Source organism: Neoarius graeffei, chromosome 10 (assembly GCF_027579695.1).
Source record: "Neoarius graeffei isolate fNeoGra1 chromosome 10, fNeoGra1.pri, whole genome shotgun sequence".
NCBI lineage: Eukaryota > Metazoa > Chordata > Actinopteri > Siluriformes > Ariidae > Neoarius > Neoarius graeffei.
This window is the reverse complement of record NC_083578.1, coordinates 79,821,039-79,845,195: the sequence shown is the minus strand read 5'-3', so window position 1 is coordinate 79,845,195 and position 24,157 is coordinate 79,821,039. Positions and strand designations below refer to the sequence as shown.

The following is a 24,157-nucleotide window of genomic DNA, read 5'->3' as shown; positions in this document are numbered from 1 at the left end:
AGATCATTATCAGAGCTTAGCTTATTGATTATTGATCAATTTTGTATTATTATTTGTATTATTAGTATCTATCTATCTATCTATCTATCTATCTATCTATCTATCTATCTATCTATCTATCTATAAAATATAATTCTGACTATTAACAATATGTATATCAATCATTATTAATTATAATAATTTATTATTATTATTATACAATATTTTTTAAATATATAGTCAGAATTATATTGCTAAAAGTTGCTATAATTTATAATTATGTTTTATCACAACTTTTGGCAATTTTTTGTGAATATAATATAATTCTGACTATAGATAGGCTCATAGGCTAATAAATATAAATTCCTACTCTAATATAATAACATACAAGCTCATATTGCTTTTATACAACAGCTCAATAAACAAGAAATTAATATCAAGGAAGTGAAATTTTTGGACACAATATGGCTGAACGTTGTGTTATTTTTGTGCTCACTTTCTAGCACAGCAGCTAGCTAGCTCATGTTGATTGGCATGTTTCCGTTAAAGGTACTTCTGGTAAAACTGGTGTCTTTTCATCCTTTTCATCTTCATCTGACAAGCTTTCTTATTTTCAGTTAAAAGTTATATTCCTGAAAAGCTATATTTGTCGTGTCAGTGGGTGATGATGTTAACCCTAATATAGTAACCGGTGGAAGGAAACTAGAGAACCCAGATGAAACCCACATGATCATAGAAACCTGGAGATGCTTTTTATCCAAATTCATCTCTCCAAGTCACATTTGACAACTACAGTCAAATACAGTGCTGTGCAAAAGTCTCAGGCACCCTTTTTTTTATACAGACTTTATCGATTTCTATTTTATGACTTCTACATTATCGAGTCGGTACAAAAACATTTTAGAATCCAAACATTCATTTTACAGCACAAAATTAAATGTTACAGAAAAAAAGTTTGTATCTGAGCAGCATATTACACGAGAGCACTTTTCAGATTAAAAAAGAAAACGTAATAAAGGCTGCTGGGTTTTGGTGCAAAATTAAGACGTGAGTGTGACAGTCAAAGTGTCCAGAAGAACTGTGGCTGGTTCTGTAAGATGCTCAGTAAAACCTACAGCTCATTTCCGCATAAAACTGCACCCACTGTACCTGAGACTACTATTTAAAAAAAATAAATAAATCAAAGGGTCGTCTCACACCAAATATTGACTTTGTTTCATTTATTATGGCTTACTGCTTCCTGTTTATAGTGGGGTATTTTTTATGTTGAAACATTTCATTTCATTATTTTTAAGCCATTTTTGTCTACAGCATTTCTTTACATGTGTCTAGGACTATTGGACAGTACTGTATATATTTTTTTGTATTTTAGATCTTAGCTGATGAATTTTCATTATTTTATAATGATAAGTGATAGCATCATTTGTTTTAACTTTAACAATACAATCAAATAGAATAATTATTATATAATATAGACGTTCTGTTAAAATATCAGCCTTGTGTCAATGAATTTAAATAAATAAATAAATTATGGTTTGTAATAGTCTACTTTGTCATATGTACAGTATATACCACCAGGTTATCTGTGACTGATTCAAGATATAGAGGATATTACACGGTGGTGCGAAGATATGAAGTTTATCTCCGAGTAGTGAAAAAATATATATATATATATCATGAGTGAGTGAGGCGAAACTTCATATCTTTGCACCACCATATAATGTTCTTTATCTTATGTGGACACATACACACACACACAAAAAAAAAAAAAATATGCACGTTAATCAAAAGAATTTTAATTTTGAACCAGTTCGCCATTTTGACAACGCACATCCAGTCAGCGGGAAAGCACTGATTATGATGTCATTGATGGAATAAAAACGTGTTCTAGTCCCTCCTAGTGGGTTTCATTGATTTGGTTTGATAGCATGCAATATTGTTAGCATATTGCTTATCCTACGTGTATTACGTCACTCTACCCAACAAGTGTTGAATATGGTTTACAATATTGCATGGTTGTCAAGACAACATGACGTCACACGTCGGAGACGTAAAACTTCCACACTAGTGAATGACTGGGACAATTTGTAAACAAACATGGCCGTCAGGTTTGCATCATTAAATACGGAAAATTTTGAGAGAATTTTGACAGAGAAAGACACATTGAACACCCGAAAGGAATGTGTATTAACACTACTACTACTACTAATAATAATAAGAATAATATTGACTGGCTTTTTTTCGTGGTTTATCAGATATATTCCATTCAGCTACTCATCTTCATCTCGTTCAGTATGATGCAAGCTGAATGGAATATATCTGATATACCACAAAAAAAAAGCCAGCCAATATTATTTAAATATGTCACTCAGATCTGTGATGTATTTCATACGAAAAATGCAAGTTTCTCAACACGAGGAGATAAATTTCATATCCAAGCCAACGTGTGATTTTTCTTTTTATTATATCGACACATTCACAAACAAAAAGTCCCCAAATTTATCAAAACAAGTCAGTGATTTCGTCACAAGCGACATACAGAGATTTATGTCATGGTTTTGGCTCTCCATGTCCCGGATGGAGCTCATATAACAAATACAAGTGGTGTATTTCCCAGTAAAACACTCGTGTCCATATAATAAATGTAGTTATTTTCTAATGGAATTCTAATGAGTCCTACAGGAGTCTGATTGTGACCTTATGCTAAAATGCTGACTTCTATTTCTATCCCTTTCTCTGTTTTTTCCCCTAATAGATCAGACCTTTCTGGTATGGAATGACTGGATTAACACTGTCAGAGTGTTGCTTTTTGGAGCCACAGCACTAAACACCTCACACACTTGGACCTTGTCTTCAGGACTCAAGCTTTGGACCTTTGGAATCTATGTGTGGATATTTCAGTAGCCCATGACTATATTTCCAGGTGTGGTTGTTTGTTTTATAACCTTAGACCCCAACCTGGTAAACAAGGACCTGGTAACTGGTTTACGGGCCGACTGAAACCTTTTTTGTTAATGATATTCAAGGATCTCATCGGTGTTGACTGACGCACATTTCTCATTCTTTTGGCCGTCTCCGGAGCCTTCTTGCACTGACCCACCCATGGCGGCGAGACGGAGCCGTGTGATTTTCCACTAATCCATTTATTGGTAGTGTGTTTAAGCGGGAACAGGGTGGGAGGAGGATGCAGGCTGGGCTGCGGGTGCTGTGCACCGGTGGAGGTGCTTCTCTCTGCTGCCTGCTCCTGCTGGGGCTCATTTACACACACCTCCTTAAAGAAGGTACGTACAATGCAGAGGATTTTCCCATTTATTTATCTCTTTCAAGGCCAGATTAGATGAAGGATCCACGATTTGCAGAGAAAAGCTGAAGTGTTGCAAAGAAGTGAGAGCTTCTCCATTGGTGCCTCTGATCATTTGCTACGTTCACACTGCAGCAGTCAGATTTTGTACAAACAGCAAATCTGAAAAGACAGTATTTTTCATGTGTGTTGCTGAAATCCTGTAGTATTATGTGAAGCATTTTGATCAGAATTCATGTGACATTATAATTTCACACCAAGGAAATTTAATCATGGGTGAAATTTCCATATGTTGATCAGGGTCATTCATTGTTACCATAGCAACAAACTGTTTGCTCTGGCTGGCAGCTTTAGTCATGCTTTCAATACAACCCCAATTCCAAAAAAGTTGGGACACTGTGTAAAACCTAAATAAAAACGCAATGCAAAGATTTGCAAATCATGGAAACCCTACATTTCACTGAAAATAGTACAAAGACAACATATCAGATGTTGAAATTGAGAAATGTTATTGGTTTTTTGCTCATTTTGAATTTGATGTCAGCAACACGTTTCAGAAAAGTTGGAACAGGGGGAACAAAAGACTGAAAAAGTTGTCATGCTCAAAAAAAAAACAAAACCGCCCTAATTTGGTTAACTGGCAAATGGCAGAATGATGTATATACACTTTTCAGAGCAATATGCTGCCATCCAGGCAAAATCTTTTTCAGGGAAAGCCTTCCTTCTTTCAGCAAGACCATCCCAAACCACTTTCTGCGCATATTAAAACTGCATGGCTGTGTAGTAAAAGAGTCCGGGTGCTAAACTGGCCTGCCTGCAGTTCAGGCCTGTCTCCCATTTAAAACATTTGGCGCATTATGACAAGGCTCAAAATATGACAAAGGAGACCTCGAACTGTTGAGCAACTGAAGTTGTATATAAGACAAGAATGAGACAACATTTCTCTTTCAAAACTACAGCAGTTGGTCTCTTCAGTTCCCAAACATTTACAGAGTGTTGTTAAAAGTAGAGGTGATGCAACATAGTGGTAAACATGCTCCTGTCCCAACTTTTTTGAAGCATGTTGCTGACATCAAATTCAAAATGTGCATATATTTTTCAAAAGACAATACAATTTCTCAGTTTCAACATTTGATATGTTGTCTTTGTAGTATTTTCAATTAAATATAGGGTTTCCATGATTAGCAAAATTATCGCATTCAATTTTAATTTACAGTTTACACAGCATCCCAACTTTTTTGGAATTGGGGTTGTATCTTGGATACTGAAAAATATACCTACTTGGGGGAGAAAAAAAACCTAATTGAATATATTAAAGTTTTGCGAAAACATTTTTAAATGTTCATTGGTCTTCAGAATTAATGACGGACCCTGTTGTCAGTGTCCCTGTCTGTTTTACTTTGGTTTGCTGTTGAAGTCTTGAATTTGATTGGTCAGATGTTGTCATTTTCTGTAACTTCACGGCTTGGGAAGTAATTCTGCTTGCAAAGATCATAGGTCTACAGTAACAACTTACCCAGAGACTTGTATGGTGGATGTTTAAGAAGTGGAAGGAGTCTCCAGTATCAGTACTTTGCCACAGTTTAGTTTAAGCTGTAGTTTTTGGTTTTCGGCTAAATGAAAGTCTTCATGATGGATGGTTTTATGGTTTCCTAGTAAGTTCAAGAGAAGCTGTAGGTGAGCTAATGACTGTTTATTGCTGATAACAGCAAGTAACTTGTACAACCTGTTGTTCCTTCGCAAAAAAAAAAACACAAAAAAGTAAATAATTCACGAAAACACTTCAGGACTCGCTGCAAATTGTGAAATATCGGATCAGTACGCGGTGGTGATGCATCGCAGAACTCTGTTTTCCAATAACCGCATTCTCTGTTGTGTTTTAGTTCATTTTGTACAAGTTAGTAGCTAAAGTGACTGCATCTCATACCACACAGTATTATACTAAGTACTAAGCCCAATACGAACCATTTGAGTGGAATGTTGAAAAACTTTGGTGTGGTAACGTGTCACAGTACTCTGTTGTTGATTATTTTCCAATAACAGCATTCCCCTATCGTGTTTTATTTCTTTCATTTTGTCCAAGGCAGTAGCTAAAATGACTACATTTCATACCACACAGTACTATACTAAGTACTAAGCCCAATACTAAGCAAAAATAGTCCACAGTATTCTGACATGCACACAGGTGTTGTAGTACTTGAGACCAATCTTGGTCTCAAGACCACTTTTTGAAGGTTTCGGAATCGGACGCATTTTTACTCGGTCTTGTCCCGGTCTTAGATATAGAGGACTCTGGGTTTTATTTCATGACCTGTCAAGACCACAACTGGGGGATTTCACTAAATCGCCAGTGCATTGTCTGATTTATTTGTTTACATCGTTACTGTGATTGGATGCAAAACTTCCTGCTTCAGATACAACCAATAACATGACTCATTGAGAATTCAAATATTTTGTTACTGTTAATGGCCGTCAGCCCTCCCCCACCCCCTTTACCACCCCTATTGGTCTGGTCCTGGTCTTGACTCAGTCTTGCCCTGCCTTAGTCTCAGACTTGATTTCAACCCCTCAAAATCTTGGTCTTGTCTCGATCTTGATACACCCTGGTCTTGGTCATGACTTGGTCTCGGTTTAGGTGGTCTTGACTACATGACTAATTCATACTGTATTGATTCAGTGTTCTAGCATGTTGCCACTAATTCCATTGATATAGCTAGCAAATGGACAAAATCTGTAAAGAAGCTGTTTTTAATGAAACACTGTCCAGGGCTTAAACTCCTGCTGGTGTGACTGAACCCCTACAGTATCAAGACATCTTCCAGAAGTAATTACAGCGTGTCTTCTTTTCAGTCTTGTGTCTGATCTGGGCCTATAAATATAACTCAGTTATATCGCTTGTGATGATAATATACAATTGTTATTATAAAATTGAATTTCTCTCTCTGTCTCTCTCTTTGCTGGCAGTCATTGATTTTGAGGATGTAATACGCAGGAGAATGTAAGAGCATAAAATTAAAAATATGAAACAGCCTTAATCAATTTTGTGAAATATACAACCTTAAGTACTTTTACAGGCATCTGAAATGTGACTCACAAGGGCTTTTAATATATTTAATATATTTGATTATTTTTATGTTTAAAAAAAATCTATCCATTTAGTCACACACTTGTCTAAACCCAATTTGTTTTGTGCAGCCTTATTTATCGTCTCTCAAGACGACTGATTCTGATGGGAATTAAACTCGAGGCAGTGCTACTTAAAGATTATCACCCGAGAGCAGGGCTGGTGTCTTTCAGCTTCCCAACAACATTACTTTAGATCTAATTCCATTAGATAACAGAAGTGTTGCTAAGCAACACATCAAAGGTTTCCCAACTGCAGCTTACTTCGATCCAATCAGATTACTCATTTAAAACTAACTTTTTTTTTCTTTCTAAATCTGTGCATATGTTTTATATGCATATAAAGAACAGCTAATAAACAACTTTAGCGAAATGCATTTTAAATATTACACCTACAAGTGGAATTAAACATTTCTAAACAAGCTTTTAAACCTTATCGCTTTTCAGACTTGACGTATAGGAGTGGGTGATGTATTAATGATGTATTAAAGGAGACATGCCCTACACATTTCAATTATTTTATATTTATCCCTGAGATGCTTTTGTAAAGGTTTTCATGATTTTTTTAAATTATTATTGGAAAAAAAAAAGCCTTGATTCTTTTTTTTTCTCATTCTGGTTTAGCATGGTATGAAAACCCTATAGGATAAAACAGGCTGATTTTGTGGCTGTTCTTTTAAATATTAAAATATGTAAATAGCTTCGCTCTGATTGGCTCACATCTTTAAATGAGAACTCTGTCATTCACACCCACATTGCTGTTTTGACGATGATATCCAGATGCTTGTGTATATGTGAAACAAATATTCCAGAAACTGTGTGTGTGTATATATATATATATATATATATATATATTTGGCGGCACGGTGGTGTAGTGGTTAGCGCTGTCGCCTCACAGCAAGAAGGTCCTGGGTTCGAGCCCCGGGGCCGGCGAGGGCCTTTCTGTGTGGAGTTTGCATGTTCTCCCCGTGTCCGTGTGGGTTTCCTCTGGGTGCTCCGGTTTCCCCCACAGTCCAAAGACATGCAGGTTAGGTTAACTGGTGACTCTAAATTGACCGTAGGTGTGAATGTGAGTGTGAATGGTTGTCTGTGTCTATGTGTCAGCCCTGTGATGACCTGGCGACTTGTCCAGGGTGTACCCCGCCTTTCGCCCATAGTCAGCTGGGATAGGCTCCAGCTTGCCTGCGACCCTGTAGAAGGATAAAGCGGCTAGAGATAATGAGATGAGATATATATATATTTTTTTAGGAGCACCATAGGCGCAAAGGAAACATTCCAAAATCTAACGCCGATAGTGCCGATCCATATACACTCACTGGCCACTTTATTAGGAACACCCATCCACCTGCTGTTTGATGCAGATCTCTAATCAGCTGATCCCTCGACAGCCGCACAATGCATCAAATCATGCAGATCCAAATCAAGAGCTTCAGTTAATGTTCAAGCATCAGAATGGAAAAAAATTGTCATCTCAAAGTGTGAATTTTTTTCACTTTGGCATGGGTATTGCTATGAGAAACTGCTGATCTGGGGTTTTCACACACAACAGTCTCTAGAGTTTACACAGACAGAGTGGTGCGAAAAACAAAAAAACAAATATTGAGCGAATGAGCGATAGGGGCGGCACGGTGGTGTAGTGGTTAGTGCTGTCACCTCACAGCAAGAAGGTCCAGGTTCGAGCCCCGTGGCCGGTGAGGGCCTTTCTGTGCGGAGTTTGCATGTTGTCCACGTGGGTTTCCTCCGGCTGCTCCGGTTTCCCCCACAGTCCAAAGACATGCAGGTTAGGTTAACTGGTGACTCTAAATTGACCGTAGGTGTGAATGGTTGTCTGTGTCTATGTGTCAGCCCTGTGATGACCTGGCGACTTGTCCGGGGTGTACCCCGCCTTTCGCCCATAGTCAGCTGGTATAGGCTCCAGCTTGCCTGCGACCCTGTAGAACAGGATAAAGCGGCTACAGATAATGAGATGAGATGAGAATGAGCGATAGTTCTGTGGGTGGAAACAAACGCCTTGTTGATAAGAGGAAAATGGCCAGATGGTTCAAGCTGCCAGGAAGGATTTAACAACTCATAGCGACTCTTTGCAACCGTGGTGAGCAGAAAAGCATCTCAGCATGCGACAGCAGAAGATCACATTGGGTTCCACTCGTGCCAGCCAAGAACAGGAGTCTTAGAATCAACAAGATGAAAGGTTTCTTCACCTCTGGCCCTCACCATCTCGAGATCAGTCCCCCCGTGTCACCCAGACGTCTGGGGGTGAGTCACGAAAGAAAGACAGGAACCCCATGAGTTCGCAATCTTTATTCACAAGTCCCCCATGAGACGAGAGAATACAGGAGATTTTATATGTGTGTTATCTGTGGATGAAGTGACATCACTGTTTGATATCTGTCTGTGTGTGTCTGTGTGGATATGCAGCTGTGGGTGTGTCTATGCTATGTGTGTGCGTCGTCGGATGTCAGAGTATGGTGTGATGGTATGATGACGTAGGTCAGTAAACCTTGGACTGAGCAAAACACATCTTAATTCCATCAATATGTATGTGTGTGAGTGAAACCTTGGATCAATCATGAGCAAAATGTCCTTTATACATTTCATATCAGCGGATGTTCTTAACGACAATTTTTAAACAAAGACATGTTTAGTCTAGCAAAGAAGTGCCTTCTTCCCTGGACGAAGGTCACACAGTAACTTGGTCAAGTTACACAGGAATAGTTTAGAATCACTGTTATAGTATATGTCTCATCTCATCTCATTATCTGTAGCCGCTTTATCCTGTTCTACAGGGTCGCAGGCAAGCTGGAGCCTATCCCAGCTGACTACGGGCGAAAGGCGGGGTACACCCTGGACAAGTCGCCAGGTCATCACAGGGCTGACACATAGACACAGACAACCATTCACACTCACATTCACACCTACGGTCAATTTAGAGTCACCTAACCTGCATGTCTTTGGACTGTGGGGGAAACCGGAGCACCCGGAGGAAACCCACGCGGACACGGGGAGAACATGCAAACTCCATACAGAAAGGCCCTCGCTGGCCACGGGGCTCGAACCCGGACCTTCTTGCTGTGAGGCGACAGCGCTAACCACTACACCACCGTGCCGCCTATAGTATATGTAATAGTTTAAAATAATAAAGGATCTTAAAAAGCTCTAAAATATTATAATCATAAAGTCTTAACACTAAAACTAACTTGAGTGATCACTTAATCCAGCTTTAAATCTACATTAAATCTAACATTCAATCATTTCAATTTCAAATTCAACACTGGTTAAATCTAACACAAGAAGTTCCTGTTAAAGTGGCTGGTGAGTGTAGAAAGCTTGTTTTTCACATACCTGTGATAAAGTTCAATTTCTAATAAGAAAACTTAATGTTAAAGCTTTGCTTCTGACTTTTTTTTCCCCCCCAAAGTACTGACACTGGAGACTCCTTCCATAAATGTTAAATAAACATCTCCTCACAGAAGACTTCACCATATTAATGGCATTAAAGACATGAGCTTTTATTCCTTTTTTTAGTGAGTGCCTGTCATACAAATCCCTAATTACATTAATTGCAATAGAAACAATAACATATCAGAACGAGCGCTTTAATATGAACCTATGTGGTGAACTATTATCAGAGGTGCTGTTTCAATTCACAGAAAATTAACCAACATACGTATTTTGTGCAAGCAGGATCAAGGACTTTGTGTTCCTTAGTGAACTAATCTAGACTAAGACTACTTAGCTTAGCATCCACTTGCTTTACGCTGTCATTTTTTTTTTTTTTACTCATAATGATGTAAGAACAGAATGAAAAACATCACACCAGATTAAAACATCTTAATGTGGCATTAATAAAAAATAACTTGCTGATGGCTGTAGATACCCCACATCTAGTGTGATTTTTGGGTCGTGTCTTAATACACAGAGGGACAAAACCACAACAGTGAAGGGAGAGAATGCTTCTGAGGGACCTGGTGACCTTGTGGTATTGATATGGAAATAGAGAGCAGAATATTGAGGGCAGAATTTGCACCTGTATAGAGCAAGCTCATGGTGAATGTCAGATAAACAAGATTAAAACATCCCCAGCACCTTAATATGGTTATAATATGTAATATAGATACTTAGGCAGTGTCTAAAAGCAGAGCTCCTGATGAGTGTATGAGCAAAATATCTGCAAGGGCACAAAATCAACCTGAATAGAATAATAATGTTATAACGTACTGTATAAACCATTGAATTGTGTCGTGCTGTGTATTTCATATCACTAAATCACTGCATTGTCTTGTGACAGTGAGACCAATAATGAGATACACATCGTACTTATAACACGTATTTATTCCTTTCTTTGACACCGCATGCCATGCGCCAGAATCAACAACACAACATTTATCATGATGTGACTCTGCTGGGTACCTGGATACAAATGTGCAAATGCCTGTGCACCTGTCAGTCTAAGTGAAGGAGGTGTGGCCTCTGTGACTGTCAGTCCTCGTGAAGGAGGTGTGGCCTGTGCGGTTGTAAGTCCCAATCAAGGAGGTGTGGCCTCTATGCTTATCAATCTTAGTGAAGGTGTGGCCTCTGTGACTGCCAGTCATAGTGATGGAGGTGCAGTGTTGCCAGATACTGCTGACGTTTTCCAGCCCAAAATATGTTCAAAACCCGCCAAAATGCACTTAAAACCGCCAATTGGGCGGAAAACCGCCCAATCTGGCAACACCAGAGGTGTGGCCTCTAGGTCAGTCTTAGTACAGGAGGTGTGGCCTCTGTGACTGTGTCAGTCTTAGTAAAGGAGGTGTGGCCTCTGTGACTGCCAGTCATAGTGATGGAGGTGTGGCCTCTATGACTGTCAGTCTTAGTGAAGGTGTGGCCTTCACTAAGACTGTATGTTCACTGTCAGTCTTAAGGCTAATTTATGCTGACAACCCAGTCCTCGCAGATGGCGTCTGCGAAGCCCCCCCCCTTCGCAGATGCTCTGCGCGCACCGCCCAAAAATTGTGACCACCGCAGACAGCCTCGCAGACAGCGTCGCAGGCAAGAGGGCTCTGATTGGTCCACTCTACATCCGCTGTACACGCACTTCTGCTTCCCTATTTTCCCGGTTTGTTTTGTTTTCACGACCGCCATTTATAAAAACACGAGCGAAGATGGAGCAGCACGAAGAGCGGTTGATCGAGGAAGTGAGGAAGTACGTAGATCTATACGACTCCAGTTCTAGTCATTATAAGTAACCGGAGGATAAACACTCCACTAACCACACCCACCAACTACTCCTAGCGATTTCGCGACTTCGTGCCCCCTTGCGTTGTGGCGGTGAATAACATCGCGCACGCCTATTACTCCCCGCTCAACGATAAATTACAACTGTCTGCGAAAAGCTATCTGCGAAAGGCTTGTCGCAAGAGCATGCAGAGGCCTTTAGTGAAGAAGGTGTGGCCTCTGTTGACTCAGTCTGAGTGAAGGAGGTGTGGCCTCTATTGACTGTCAGTCTTTGTGAAGGAGGTGTAGCCCTGTATGACTGTCATTCTTCATGGAGGTGTGGCCTGTATGACTCATTCTTAGTGAAGGAGGTGTGGCCTGTATGACTCATTCTTAGTGAAGGAGGTGTGGCCTGTATGACTCATTCTTAGTGAAGGAGGTGTGGCCTGTATGACTGTCAGTCTTAGTGAAGGAGGTGTGGCCTGTATGACTGTCAGTCTTAGTGAAGGAGGTGTGGCCTGTTTGACTGTCAGTCTGTATGACTCATTCTTATTGAAGGAGGTGTGACCTGTATGACTGTCAGTCTTAGTGAAGGAGGTGTGGCCTGTATGACTCATTCTTAGTGAAGGAGGTGTGGCCTGTATGACTCATTCTTATTGAAGGAGGTGTGACCTGTATGACTGTCAGTCTTAGTGAAGGAGGTGTGGCCTATATGACTGTCAGTCTGTATGACTCATTCTTATTGAAGGAGGTGTGACCTGTATGACTGTCAGTCTTAGTGAAGGAGGTGTGGCCTGTATGACTCATTCTTAGTGAAGGAGGTGTGGCCTGTATGACTCATTCTTAGTGGAGTTGTGGCCTGTATGACTGTCAGTCTTAGTGAAGGTGTGGCCTGTATGACTGTCAGTCTTAGTGAAGGAGGTGTGGCTTGTTTGACTGTCAGTCTGTATGACTCATTCTTATTGAAGGAGGTGTTACCTGTATGACTGTCAGTCTTAGTGAAGGAGGTGTGGCCTATATGACTGTCAGTCTGTATGACTCATTCTTATTGAAGGAGGTGTGACCTGTATGACTGTCAGTCTTAGTGAAGGAGGTGTGGCCTGTATGACTCATTCTTAGTGAAGGAGGTGTGGCCTGTATGACTCATTCTTAGTGAAGGAGGTGTGGCCTGTATGACTCATTCTTAGTGAAGGAGTTGTGGCCTGTATGACTGTCAGTCTTAGTGAAGGTGTGGCCTGTATGACTGTCAGTCTTAGTGAAGGAGGTGTGGCTTGTTTGACTGTCAGTCTGTATGACTCATTCTTATTGAAGGAGGTGTTACCTGTATGACTGTCAGTCTTAGTGAAGGAGGTGTGGCCTGTATGACTGTCAGTCTGTATGACTCATTCTTATTGAAGGAGGTGTTACCTGTATGACTGTCAGTCTTAGTGAAGGAGGTGTGGCCTGTATGACAGTCTTATTGAAGGAGGTGTGGCCTGTATGACTGTCAGTCTTAGTGAAGGAGGTGTGGCCTGTATGACAGTCTTATTGAAGGAGGTGTGGCCTGTATGACTGTCAGTCTTAGTGAAGGAGGTGTGGCCTGTATGACAGTCTTATTGAAGGAGGTGTGGCCTGTATGACTGTCAGTCTTATTGAAGGAGGTGTGGCCTGTATGACTGTCAGTCTTATTGAAGGAGGTGTGGCCTGTATGACTATCAGTCTTATTGAAGGAGGTGTGGCCTGTATGACTGTCAGTCTTAGTGAAGGTGTGGCTTGTATGACTGTCAGTCTTAGTGAAGGTGTGGCCTGTATGACTGTCAGTCTTAGTGAAGGAGGTGTGGCCTGTATGACTGTCAGTCTTAGTGAAGGAGGTGTGGCTTGTATGACTGTCAGTCTTAGTGAAGAAGGTGTGGCCTCTGTTGACTCAGTCTGAGTGAAGGAGGTGTGGCCTCTATTGACTGTCAGTCTTTGTGAAGGAGGTGTAGCCCTGTATGACTGTCATTCTTCATGAAGGAGGTGTGGCCTGTATGACTCATTCTTAGTGAAGGAGGTGTGGCCTGTATGACTGTCAGTCTTAGTGAAGGTGTGGCCTGTATGACTGTCAGTCTTAGTGAAGGAGGTGTGGCCTGTATGACTGTCAGTCTGTATGACTCATTCTTATTGAAGGAGGTGTTACCTGTATGACTGTCAGTCTTAGTGAAGGAGGTGTGGCCTGTATGACAGTCTTATTGAAGGAGGTGTGGCCTGTATGACTGTCAGTCTTAGTGAAGGAGGTGTGGCCTGTATGACAGTCTTATTGAAGGAGGTGTGGCCTGTATGACTGTCAGTCTTATTGAAGGAGGTGTGGCCTGTATGACTGTCAGTCTTATTGAAGGAGGTGTGGCCTGTATGACTATCAGTCTTATTGAAGGAGGTGTGGCCTGTATGACTGTCAGTCTTAGTGAAGGTGTGGCTTGTATGACTGTCAGTCTTAGTGAAGGTGTGGCCTGTATGACTGTCAGTCTTAGTGAAGGAGGTGTGGCCTGTATGACTGTCAGTCTTATTGAAGGAGGTGTGGCCTGTATGACTGTCAGTCTTAGTGAAGGTGTGGCTTGTATGACTGTCAGTCTTAGTGAAGGAGGTGTGGCCTGTATGACTGTCAGTCTTAGTGAAGGAGGTGTGGCCTGTATGACTGTCAGTCTTAGTGAAGGAGGTGTGGCCTGTATGACTGTCAGTCTTAGTGAAGGAGGTGTGGCCTGTATGACTGTCAGTCTTAGTGAAGGAGGTGTGGCCTGTATGACTATCTGTCTTATTGAAGGAGGTGTGGCCTGTATGACTGTCAGTCTTAGTGAAGGTGTGGCCTGTATGACTGTCATTCTTAGTGAAGGAGGTGTGGCCTGTATGACTGTCAGTCTTAGTGAAGGAGGTGTGGCCTGAATGACTCATTCTTAGTGAAGGAGGTGTGGCCTGTATGATTGTCAGTCTTCGTGAAGCAGGCACTCTTCACAGAAATCTATTTTTCAGCATCACTGCATCACATCAGCAAACTGTATTAAATTACTGGACATTTTCATATGTTGGATCTTTGATCTCGTACTGAACTGAAGCATACTGCACCATCTCAGAAGGAGACACCCACACCCACAATGTGGCCATATAAAATTATAGATAAATCTTTTTAAATGCATACTTTTTTTGTGCTACTCTTGAATACTGTTCTTTGACTAGATTGTGCAGTCTATAAGTTGAGCCATTTTATGGAAGCAGAAAAGAGGCATCAAGATTTGCATTTTAAAAGCCACTGAATTCTTAATAATGAAATTCAAGCACGATTGAATTCATAGCAGTGGATTATAATAGGCTGATAAGCAGAGATTTAATTCCATATTTTAACATTCACATAAAAAAAAAAATCAACACCCTTTTTGAATATGCAGTCAATGTTAGATTTTGTATTTTTTTTTAAATGAAAATGTGAATTTTAAAATGGAAATCTTTGAAGGCTTAAAATAAAACTACTTCCAGTTTCAATTACATGAATTCAGTCACATACAAACAAATACATCCAAATGTGTGGTTTTTGAAGTGCTGTGAATTCAGTTGTGTTTAAAGTTCACGATGAAGAATTCAGTGGCTTTTAAAATTCAGTTCTCTTTTCTGCTTCCCTACGTTTTCCCTCAGCAGATGGACTTTGATTTCTTTCCAAGTTGCTGCTGTAAAACGGACCAAGACCACGACCTCTGCAGCCATGGAGATGAATTTTGGAAATGCGCATCACTTTTGGCTTTTCTGTACGTCTAAAAAGATGTTAGTATAGGGTGTGTGTGTGTGTGTGTGTGTGTGTGTGTGTGTGTGTGGTGCGTGGTGCTTTTTCCACTTGATTTAATTACAGCATCCTCTGAGGCCAAAGCTGTCATCTGCGATCATACAGCATGACTGTGATCTGTGATGACATCCCTGATAATGAGGAATTTTGTCAATATTGTGGTGTGTAACAAGCAAGCCAGTGACGAGAGATTTTCCAGTATGAAACCTATCGTCATAATTCCTCATGTCTGAAAAAAAATATCCTCATACCCACACGTAATTGTTCTGTACGGTACATACAGGATTGGTTAAATTTTATCAGAGAGGATAAAAAATCTCTCTCTCTTTTAAAAATACTTGCATATTCTCTCAGTTTCAGTCTCTCTCTCTCTGCTTCGATTTTTTTCCCCAGCAGCTATGAAAATTGGTGCGAGATCAATGTTTTTAAAATAGAAATCCAATGCAGTTCCAGTCAGAATATCTTCTTCCCCAAAAGCATTGTAAAATATGTCTGTAAAATTATTAAAGCGAAATTACTTAATTTTTATGGCTCCCCCCCCAAAACACTACAAAAACCCCTCAAAGTCTCACAGCTGATATTTTTTGAGCTAAATTGTGTCCCCAGACACAGAAAGGATTGGATTTGTGCATAAAGTATGACAATATTGGGTTCTCTGGCATCCAGCACACTGTATTATTATTTTAAAGGGGAGATGGTAATAATAATAATAATAATAATAATAATAATAATAATAATATGAATAAGAATACATTTTATTTATATAGCACTTTTCATACAGAGACTGCAGCTCAAAGTGCTTTACATTAAAGGATGAGACAAAAATAATCAATATAAGTAGACATAATGAAAAATCTTTAAAAGACAACATTGACAAAATGGAAGGAAAGAAAGAAAGTAATTATTACAGTTAAAATTAAGAAAAGATAAACTTGTATAAAAACAATTAGCTGTGGATCCAGAGCAGCCTGGGGAACAGTTGGGGGTTAGGTGCCTCGCTCAAAGACACTTCAGCCATTCCTGCTGGTCCAGGGACTCAAACCAGCAACCTTTTGGTCCCAAAGTTGCTTCTCTAACCATTAGGCCATGGCAGGTGTACGATATGAATATTTTCAACCATGTTTGTACAACCCTGATTCCAAAAAAGTTGGGACAAAGTACAAATTGTAAATAAAAACGGAATGCAATGATGTGGAAGTTTCAAAATTCCATATTTTATTCAGAATAGAACATAGATGACATATCAAATGTTTAAAGTGAGAAAATGTATCATTTAAAGAGAAAAATTAGGTGATTTTAAATTTCATGACAACAACACATCTCAAAAAAGTTGGGACAAGGCCATGTTTACCACTGTGAGACATCCCCTTTTCTCTTTACAACAGTCTGTAAACGTCTGGGGACTGAGGAGACAAGTTGCTCAAGTTTAGGGATAGGAATGTTAACCCATTCTTGTCTAATGTAGGATTCTAGTTGCTCAACTGTCTTAGGTCTTTTTTGTCGTATCTTCCGCTTTATGATGCGCCAAATGTTTTCTATGGGTGAAAGATCTGGACTGCAGGCTGGCCAGTTCAGTACCTGGACCCTTCTTCTACGCAGCCATGATGCTGTAATTGATGCAGTATGTGGTTTGGCATTGTCATGTTGGAAAATGCAAGGTCTTCCCTGAAAGAGACGTCGTCTGGATGGGAGCATATGTTGCTCTAGAACCTGGATATACCTTTCAGCATTGATGGTGTCTTTCCAGATGTGTAAGCTGCCCATGCCACACGCACTAATGCAACCCCATACCATCAGAGATGCAGGCTTCTGAACTGAGCGCTGATAACAACTTGGGTCGTCCTTCTCCTCTTTAGTCCGAATGACACGGCGTCCCTGATTTCCATAAAGAACTTAACATTTTGATTCGTCTGACCACAGAACAGTTTTCCACTTTGCCACAGTCCATTTTAAATGAGCCTTGGCCCAGAGAAGACGTCTGCGCTTCTGGATCGTGTTTAGATACGGCTTCTTCTTTGAACCATAGAGTTTTAGCTGGCAGCGGCGGATAGCACGGTGAATTGTGTTCACAGATAATGTTCTCTGGAAATATTCCTGAGCCCATTTTGTGATTTCCAATACAGAAGCATGCCTGTATGTGATGCAGTGCCGTCTAAGGGCCCGAAGATCACGGGCACCCAGTATGGTTTTCCGGCCTTGACCCTTACGCACAGAGATTCTTCCAGATTCTCTGAATCTTTTGATGATATTATGCACTGTAGATGATGATATGTTCAAACTCTTTGCAATTTTACACTGTCGAACTCCTTTCTGATATTGCTCCACTATTTGTCGGCGCAGAATTAGGGGGATTGGTGATCCTCTTCCCATCTTTACTTCCGAGAGCCGCTGCCACTCCAAGATGCTCTTTTTATACCCAGTCATGTTAATGACCTATTGCCAATTGACCTAATGAGTTGCAATTTGGTCCTCCAGCTGTTCCTTTTTTGTACCTTTAACTTTTCCAGCCTCTTATTGCCCCTGTCCCAACTTTTTTGAGATGTGTTGCTGTCATGAAATTTCAAATGAGCCAATATTTGGCATGAAATTTCAAAATGTCTCACTTTCGACATTTGATATGTTGTCTATGTTCTATTGTGAATACAATATCAGTTTTTGAGATTTGTAAATTATTGCATTCCGTTTTTATTTACAATTTGTACTTTGTCCCAACTTTTTTGGAAACGGGGTTGTATAATTTTGACCCTGTGTTGATTTCAGAAATCCCAAAATGAATTAAAACTTGTGCAGCAAATATATTTTTTTTCTATTTAAGATGTAGGTTATGCACTCATTCTGCCACAGCAAAAGAACAGTTCAAAGAAATTACTGAAAGATGAACATCGCCATGACATTCAGGTCTGTCTATGTAAACGTCTGACTGCAACTGTATATTTATTAATTTCTTCTCTTCAGAGCACATCGTGCTTGTATTGCCAGTTTATTGTAGAGTATCAGACACATAAGGTTTATTTGGGGAAACAGAAACAACGATCCATTGTGCTCCTTTTCAGAAGTTTGCACAGAAATGTGGGGTACTTGGAGTGCCTCTTTTTGCAAATTGTGGATATAACATTCCCCGTGTGTGCTTTTTTAGGGCAGCTGTTGACATTAATGCATGGCGAGTTCGGAGTGTTGGATGTGCCGCTTCAATAAAAGTACAGACGCACAAGACGCCCTTTTTAAGGGTGTACTAATATAGCTATGTGCGGGGCATCGAGTGGCCCTAAATCCTGGCCTCGATGGCTCCCCTACAATGCAGCCATCTGTCATGGAGAGGACAGGAAATCAAAGAGTGCTTGGCTAAAGGCCTGAGAGCAAGCAGACAGATGAGCTGTCATCACCCAGTCCTCTGCCCGTTTATTTAACAATACATTTAGAAATGTCACTGTGCTGTCTGCATGGCCAGACACACACACACACACACACACACACACACACACACATATATATAGGGTTAGTCAAAATTATGTTAACACTAATGGATTATTTTTTTATTATACTTATTTTTATTCTTTAAATGGTTCTGTTGCTTGCTGGTTTTTGTGTGTTGAACACGATGGCGAACAGGTTGAGACCTTCCTGTAAATCATCTTGCACATAAGATGTATGTTTTGTGAAGAAATGGTTTCTATCATTTAAGTGTTAACATAATTTTGACTAACCTTGTGTGTGTGTATATACATATATATAGCGTGCAGGTGGGAGTGTGTGTGAAGGAGAGTGAGTGAGTGAGTGTATGAGAGAGAGATGAGAAAGAGATAGAGAGAGATGAGAGTGTGGATGAGAGAGAGAGATGAGAGCATGAATGTGAGAGAGAGATGAAAGAAAGAGAGAGTGTTGGTGGATGAGAGAGAGAGTGGATGAGAGAGAGATGAGAGCATGGATGAGAACGAGAGAGAGAGAAAGTGGATGAGAGTATGTTAGTAGATGAGAGAGAGATGAGAGTGGATGAGGAAGAGAGGTGTGAGAGAGTGTTAGTGGATGAGAGAGAAAGTGAGAGAGAGAGAGATGAGAGCATGGATAAGAGAGAGAGAGAGATGAGAGCATGGATGAGAGGGGGAGAGTGGATGAAAGAGGGAGTGTGATAGAGAGAGATGAGAGCATGGATGTGAGAGAGAGATGAAAGAAAGAGAGAGTGTTGGTGGATGAGACAGAGAGAGGGAGTGGATGAGAGAGAGATGAGAGCATGGACGAGAACGAGAGAGAGAGAAAGTGGATGAGAGAGAGTATGTTAGTAGATGAGAGAGAGATGAGAGAGATGAGAGCATGGATAAGAGAGAGAGTGATGAGAGTGATAGAGAGATGAGAGCATGGATGAGAGAGTGGATGAAAGAGGGAGTGTGACAGAGAGAGATGAGAGCATGGATGAGAGAGAGAGTGTGTTAGTGGATGAGAGAGAGTGTGTGTGTTAGTGGATGAGAGAGAGAGAGAGAGTCTTAGTGGATGAGAGAGAGAGTGTGTTAGTGGACGAGAGAGAGAGTGTGTGTGTTAGTGGATGAGAGAGAGAGTGTGTTAGTGGACGAGAGAGAGAGAGTGTGTGTGTTAGTGGATGAGAGTGTTAGTGGATGAGAGAGAGAGAGAGTGTTAGTGGATGAGAGTGTTAGTGGATGAGAGTGTTAGTGGATGAGAGAGAGAGAGTGTGTGTTAGTGGATGAGAGAGAGAGTCTTAGTGGATGAGAGAGAGAGTGTGTTAGTGGACGAGAGAGAGAGAGAGTGTGTGTTAGTGGATGAGAGAGAGTGTTAGTGGATGAGAGAGAGAGTGTTAGTGGATGAGAGAGAGAGTGTGTTAGTGGATGAGAGTGTTAGTGGATGAGAAAGAGAGAGAGTGTGTGTTAGTGGATGAGAGAGAGAGAGTGTGTTAGTGGACGAGAGAGAGAGTGTGTGTGTTAGTGGATGAGAGAGAGAGAGTCTGTGTTAGTGGATGAGAGAGAGAGAGTGTTAGTGGATGAGAGAGAGAGAGTGTTAGTGGATGAGAGAGAGAGAGAGAGTGTGTGTTAGTGGATGAGAGAGAGTGTTAGTGGATGAGAGAGAGAGAGTGTTAGTGGATGAGAGAGAGAGTGTGTTAGTGGATGAGAGTGTTAGTGGATGAGAAAGAGAGAGTGTTAGTGGATGAGAAAGAGAGAGAGAGAGTGTGTTAGTGGATGAGAAAGAGAGAGAGAGAGAGTGTGTTAGTGGATGAGAGAGAGTGTGTTAGTGGATGAGAGAGAGAGAGAGTGTGTTAGTGGATGAGAGAGAGAGAGAGAGAGAGAGAGAGTGTTAGTGGATGAGAGAGAGAGAGAGAGAGTGTGTTAGTGGATGAGAGAGAGAGAGTGTGTGTGTTAGTGGATGAGAGAGAGAGTGAGTGTGTGTGTTAGTGGATGAGAGAGAGAGAGAGAGAGTGTTAGTGGATGAGAGAGAGTGTGTGTTAGTGTATGAGATAGAGAGAGAGAGTGTGTATGTTAGTGGATGAGAGAGAGAGAGAGAGAGAGAGAGAGAGAGAGAGAGTGTTAGTGGATGAGAGAGAGAGAGTGTGTGTTAGTGGATGAGAGAGAGTGAGAGAGAGAGAGTGTTAGTGGATGAGAGAGAGAGAGAGAGAGAGAGAGAGTTAGTGGATGAGAGAGAGAGAGAGAGTGTGTGTGTTAGTGGATGAGAGAGAGAGAGTGAGTGTGTGTGTTAGTGGATGAGAGAGAGAGAGAGAGAGAGAGAGAGAGTGTGTGTGTGTGTGTGTGTTAGTGGATGAGTGAGAGAGAGTGTGTGTTAGTGTATGAGATAGAGAGAGAGAGTGTGTATGTTAGTGGATGAGAGAGAGAGAGAGAGAGAGAGAGAGAGAGAGAGAGTGTGTTAGTGGATGAGAGAGAGAGTGTGTGTGTTAGTGGATGAGAGAGAGAGTGTGTGTGTTAGTGGATGAGAGAGAGAGAGAGAGAGAGAGAGAGAGTGTGTGTTAGTGGATGAGAGAGAGAGAGTGTGTGTGTTAGTGGATGAGAGAGAGAGAGTGTGTGTGTTAGTGGATGAGAGAGAGAGAGAGTGTGTGTGTTAGTGGATGAGAGAGAGAGTGTGTGTGTTAGTGGATGAGAGAGAGAGAGTGTGTGTGTTAGTGGAAGAGAGAGAGTGTGTGTGTTAGTGGATGAGAGAGAGAGAGAGAGTGTGTGTGTTAGTGGATGAGAGAGAGAGAGTGTGTGTGTTAGTGGAAGAGAGAGAGTGTGTGTGTTAGTGGATGAGAGAGAGAGAGAGTGTGTGTGTTAGTGGATGAGAGAGAGAGAGTGTGTGTGTTAGTGGATGAGAGAGAGAGAGTGTGTGTGTTAGTGGATGAGAGAGAGAGAGAGTGTGTGTGTTAGTGGATGAGAGAGAGAGAGTGTGTGTGTTAGTGGAAGAGAGAGAGAGTGTGTGTTAGTGGATGAGAGAGAGAGAGAGAGAGTGTGTGTGTTAGTGGATGAGAGAGAGAGAGTGTGTGTGTTAGTGGATGAGAGAGAGAGAGAGAGAGAGTGTGTGTGTTAGTGGATGAGAGAGAGAGAGTGTGTGTGTTAGTGGAAGAGAGAGAGTGTGTGTGTTAGTGGATGAGAGAGAGAGAGTGTGTGTGTTAGTGGATGAGAGAGAGAGAGTGTGTGTGTTAGTGGATGAGAGAGAGAGTGTGTGTGTTAGTGGATGAGAGAGAGAGAGAGTGTGTGTGTTAGTGGATGAGAGAGAGAGAGTGTGTGTTAGTGGATGAGAGAGAGAGAGAGTGTGTGTTAGTGGATGAGAGAGAGAGAGTGTGTGTTAGTGGATGAGAGAGAGAGAGTGTGTGTTAGTGGATGAGAGAGTGTGTGTTAATGGATGAGAGAGAGAGATGAGATGGAGCAGTGAGTCTCCGCGCAGCTCCTTGAAACCCGTCTCATTCCCAGCGCCTCTGCGTGAATTGCCTTGTGTTATATTTGTATTTCAGTGAATTACTGCGCACACCAACACTTACAGCACATCAGAATAAAGCATTCATTACGGCGCTACGTTCCTTCCTGCCTGTTTATTCTCTAGACATTATATATAATGCAGATGAACTCAATGCTCTTACAGTACATGAGGATGAAACAGTAGCGTGTGTAAGAAATGCAGCGTCAGGTTCCAGTCGTGCCACTGTAGCTAATGAAGCTCTTCGTGGAAAGGAATGTTTATGGAAAACCTGAAAACCTTTTAAGTGGAATATCAATTGTGGCGCGTGAAAAAGACCCATATTTCACAGCCGCGTGGATACGAATTGTATTCGTGTCAACTGCTGACCTGTTTCACAGCAATTATGCTGTTCAGTGTGTTTCTCACTCTCTCTCACACACACACACACACACACACACACACACACACACACATGTATATAGAGTTGTGGAATTTTCCAAGGTTGCAGGTTGAAGAATAAAATAATAGCTTTTGCATTCTTTATGTATGCAGTCCCTCACATACTGTCTTTGAGCTCTTTATAGACTGACATGGAGAGGTCTAGAGATTTCCAGCTGGATAAATCCAGAGTACACAGCCGCATACTACGCTTTCAGAAACAGGGCTACACTAGGAGTCTATTTCTGTCCCCCAAGGTACAATTTACACTAATGTACCCCCTACGGCTCCTTATTGGACCTCAGTGTAACTTTGTGTACCTTTTTAGGGCCAAAAAGGTACTTATATGTCCCCATGCAGTATATAAAGGGTACAAATACCAAGGTACTTTAGAGGGTACTGCCACAGTGAGAAGCTGGTGTACCCTTAAAGGTACGATAATTAACAGTTATTCCACGAAATCAAGTTGTACATAAGCCGATAGCCGACGAGACACGTAGCACCGAGTCGGCTGTTAGCCATGCACGACGAGATTGAGTGGAATAACTGTTTTATTCTATCCACATTCACTGGATTTTGAGAAACAGAGCATTTATTTTTTTTATTTTTTGCAAATTCGATCAATATAAAGTTTATACAAAACATCCGACAAAAGAATTACTGTTCAGAATGTAAACAAATTGATGAAATGACAGTAGCAATTTGTGAAAAAAGGTATAATAATAATAATGATGATAATAATGCTACCATCGAATTACCATCGAATACTTTTATTCCATATTTTGTTGCTGTTTATTTTTTATTTTTCGGGGTTTTGTTTTCAAGTAGAGATTTTATTTCATCCTCGGTTGGTTCAGCAACACGCTCTGACATTTTTTTCTACTCACGGTATATGAGCTGATATCCTAGTAACAGAGTAGCCAATCAGAGCACACGGTTGCTCATATCCAGTGAATGTGGATAGAATAAGTATAGTATCACTCTTTATCCAGATTTTATTTCATCCTCGGTTGGTTCAGCAACACGCTCTGACATTTTGTTTTTTTCTACTCATGGTATATGAGCTGATATCCTAGTAACAGAGTAGCCAATCAGAGCACACGGTTGCTCATATCCAGTGAATGTGGATAGAATAAGTATAGTATCACTATTGCAGAGAAAAGGCTTTGTATTCTGTATGGAACCTGCAGGTTTAGTCTAGACACCACCTTACTGCCAGTAAAGAGACGATCTTGAGGGATGTTGGGTAGGGTCAAGTCAAGTCAAGTCATGCTTGTGGCTCAGAGAGTACACAGCACCAAGCAGGGTTTGATCAGTGCCTTCAGGTAGCTTGAGGCCGGATTGTTTTTGGATTTTTAGGTACAGTTCTCAGTAAGCATCAGTGTTTTCAGCGTCATACAGGTTTATATGCGAGACGACTTGAGGAAATACAGTGATGGAGTGATATGGGAGAA

General features: G+C 41.0%; 1 protein-coding gene across 1 annotated transcript in view; it reads left to right on the top strand.

Moving 5' to 3' along the window:
• The first annotated feature begins 3,163 nt into the window (after positions 1–3,163).
• tafa5l (TAFA chemokine like family member 5, like) overlaps positions 3,164–24,157 on the top strand; it is a 209,855-nt gene continuing 188,861 nt past the window's right edge. Inside the window, exon 1 of the mRNA XM_060930913.1 lies at positions 3,164–3,260. Within this exon, the coding sequence (XP_060786896.1) occupies positions 3,164–3,260 (97 nt within the window). The remainder of the gene's footprint in view (positions 3,261–24,157) is intronic.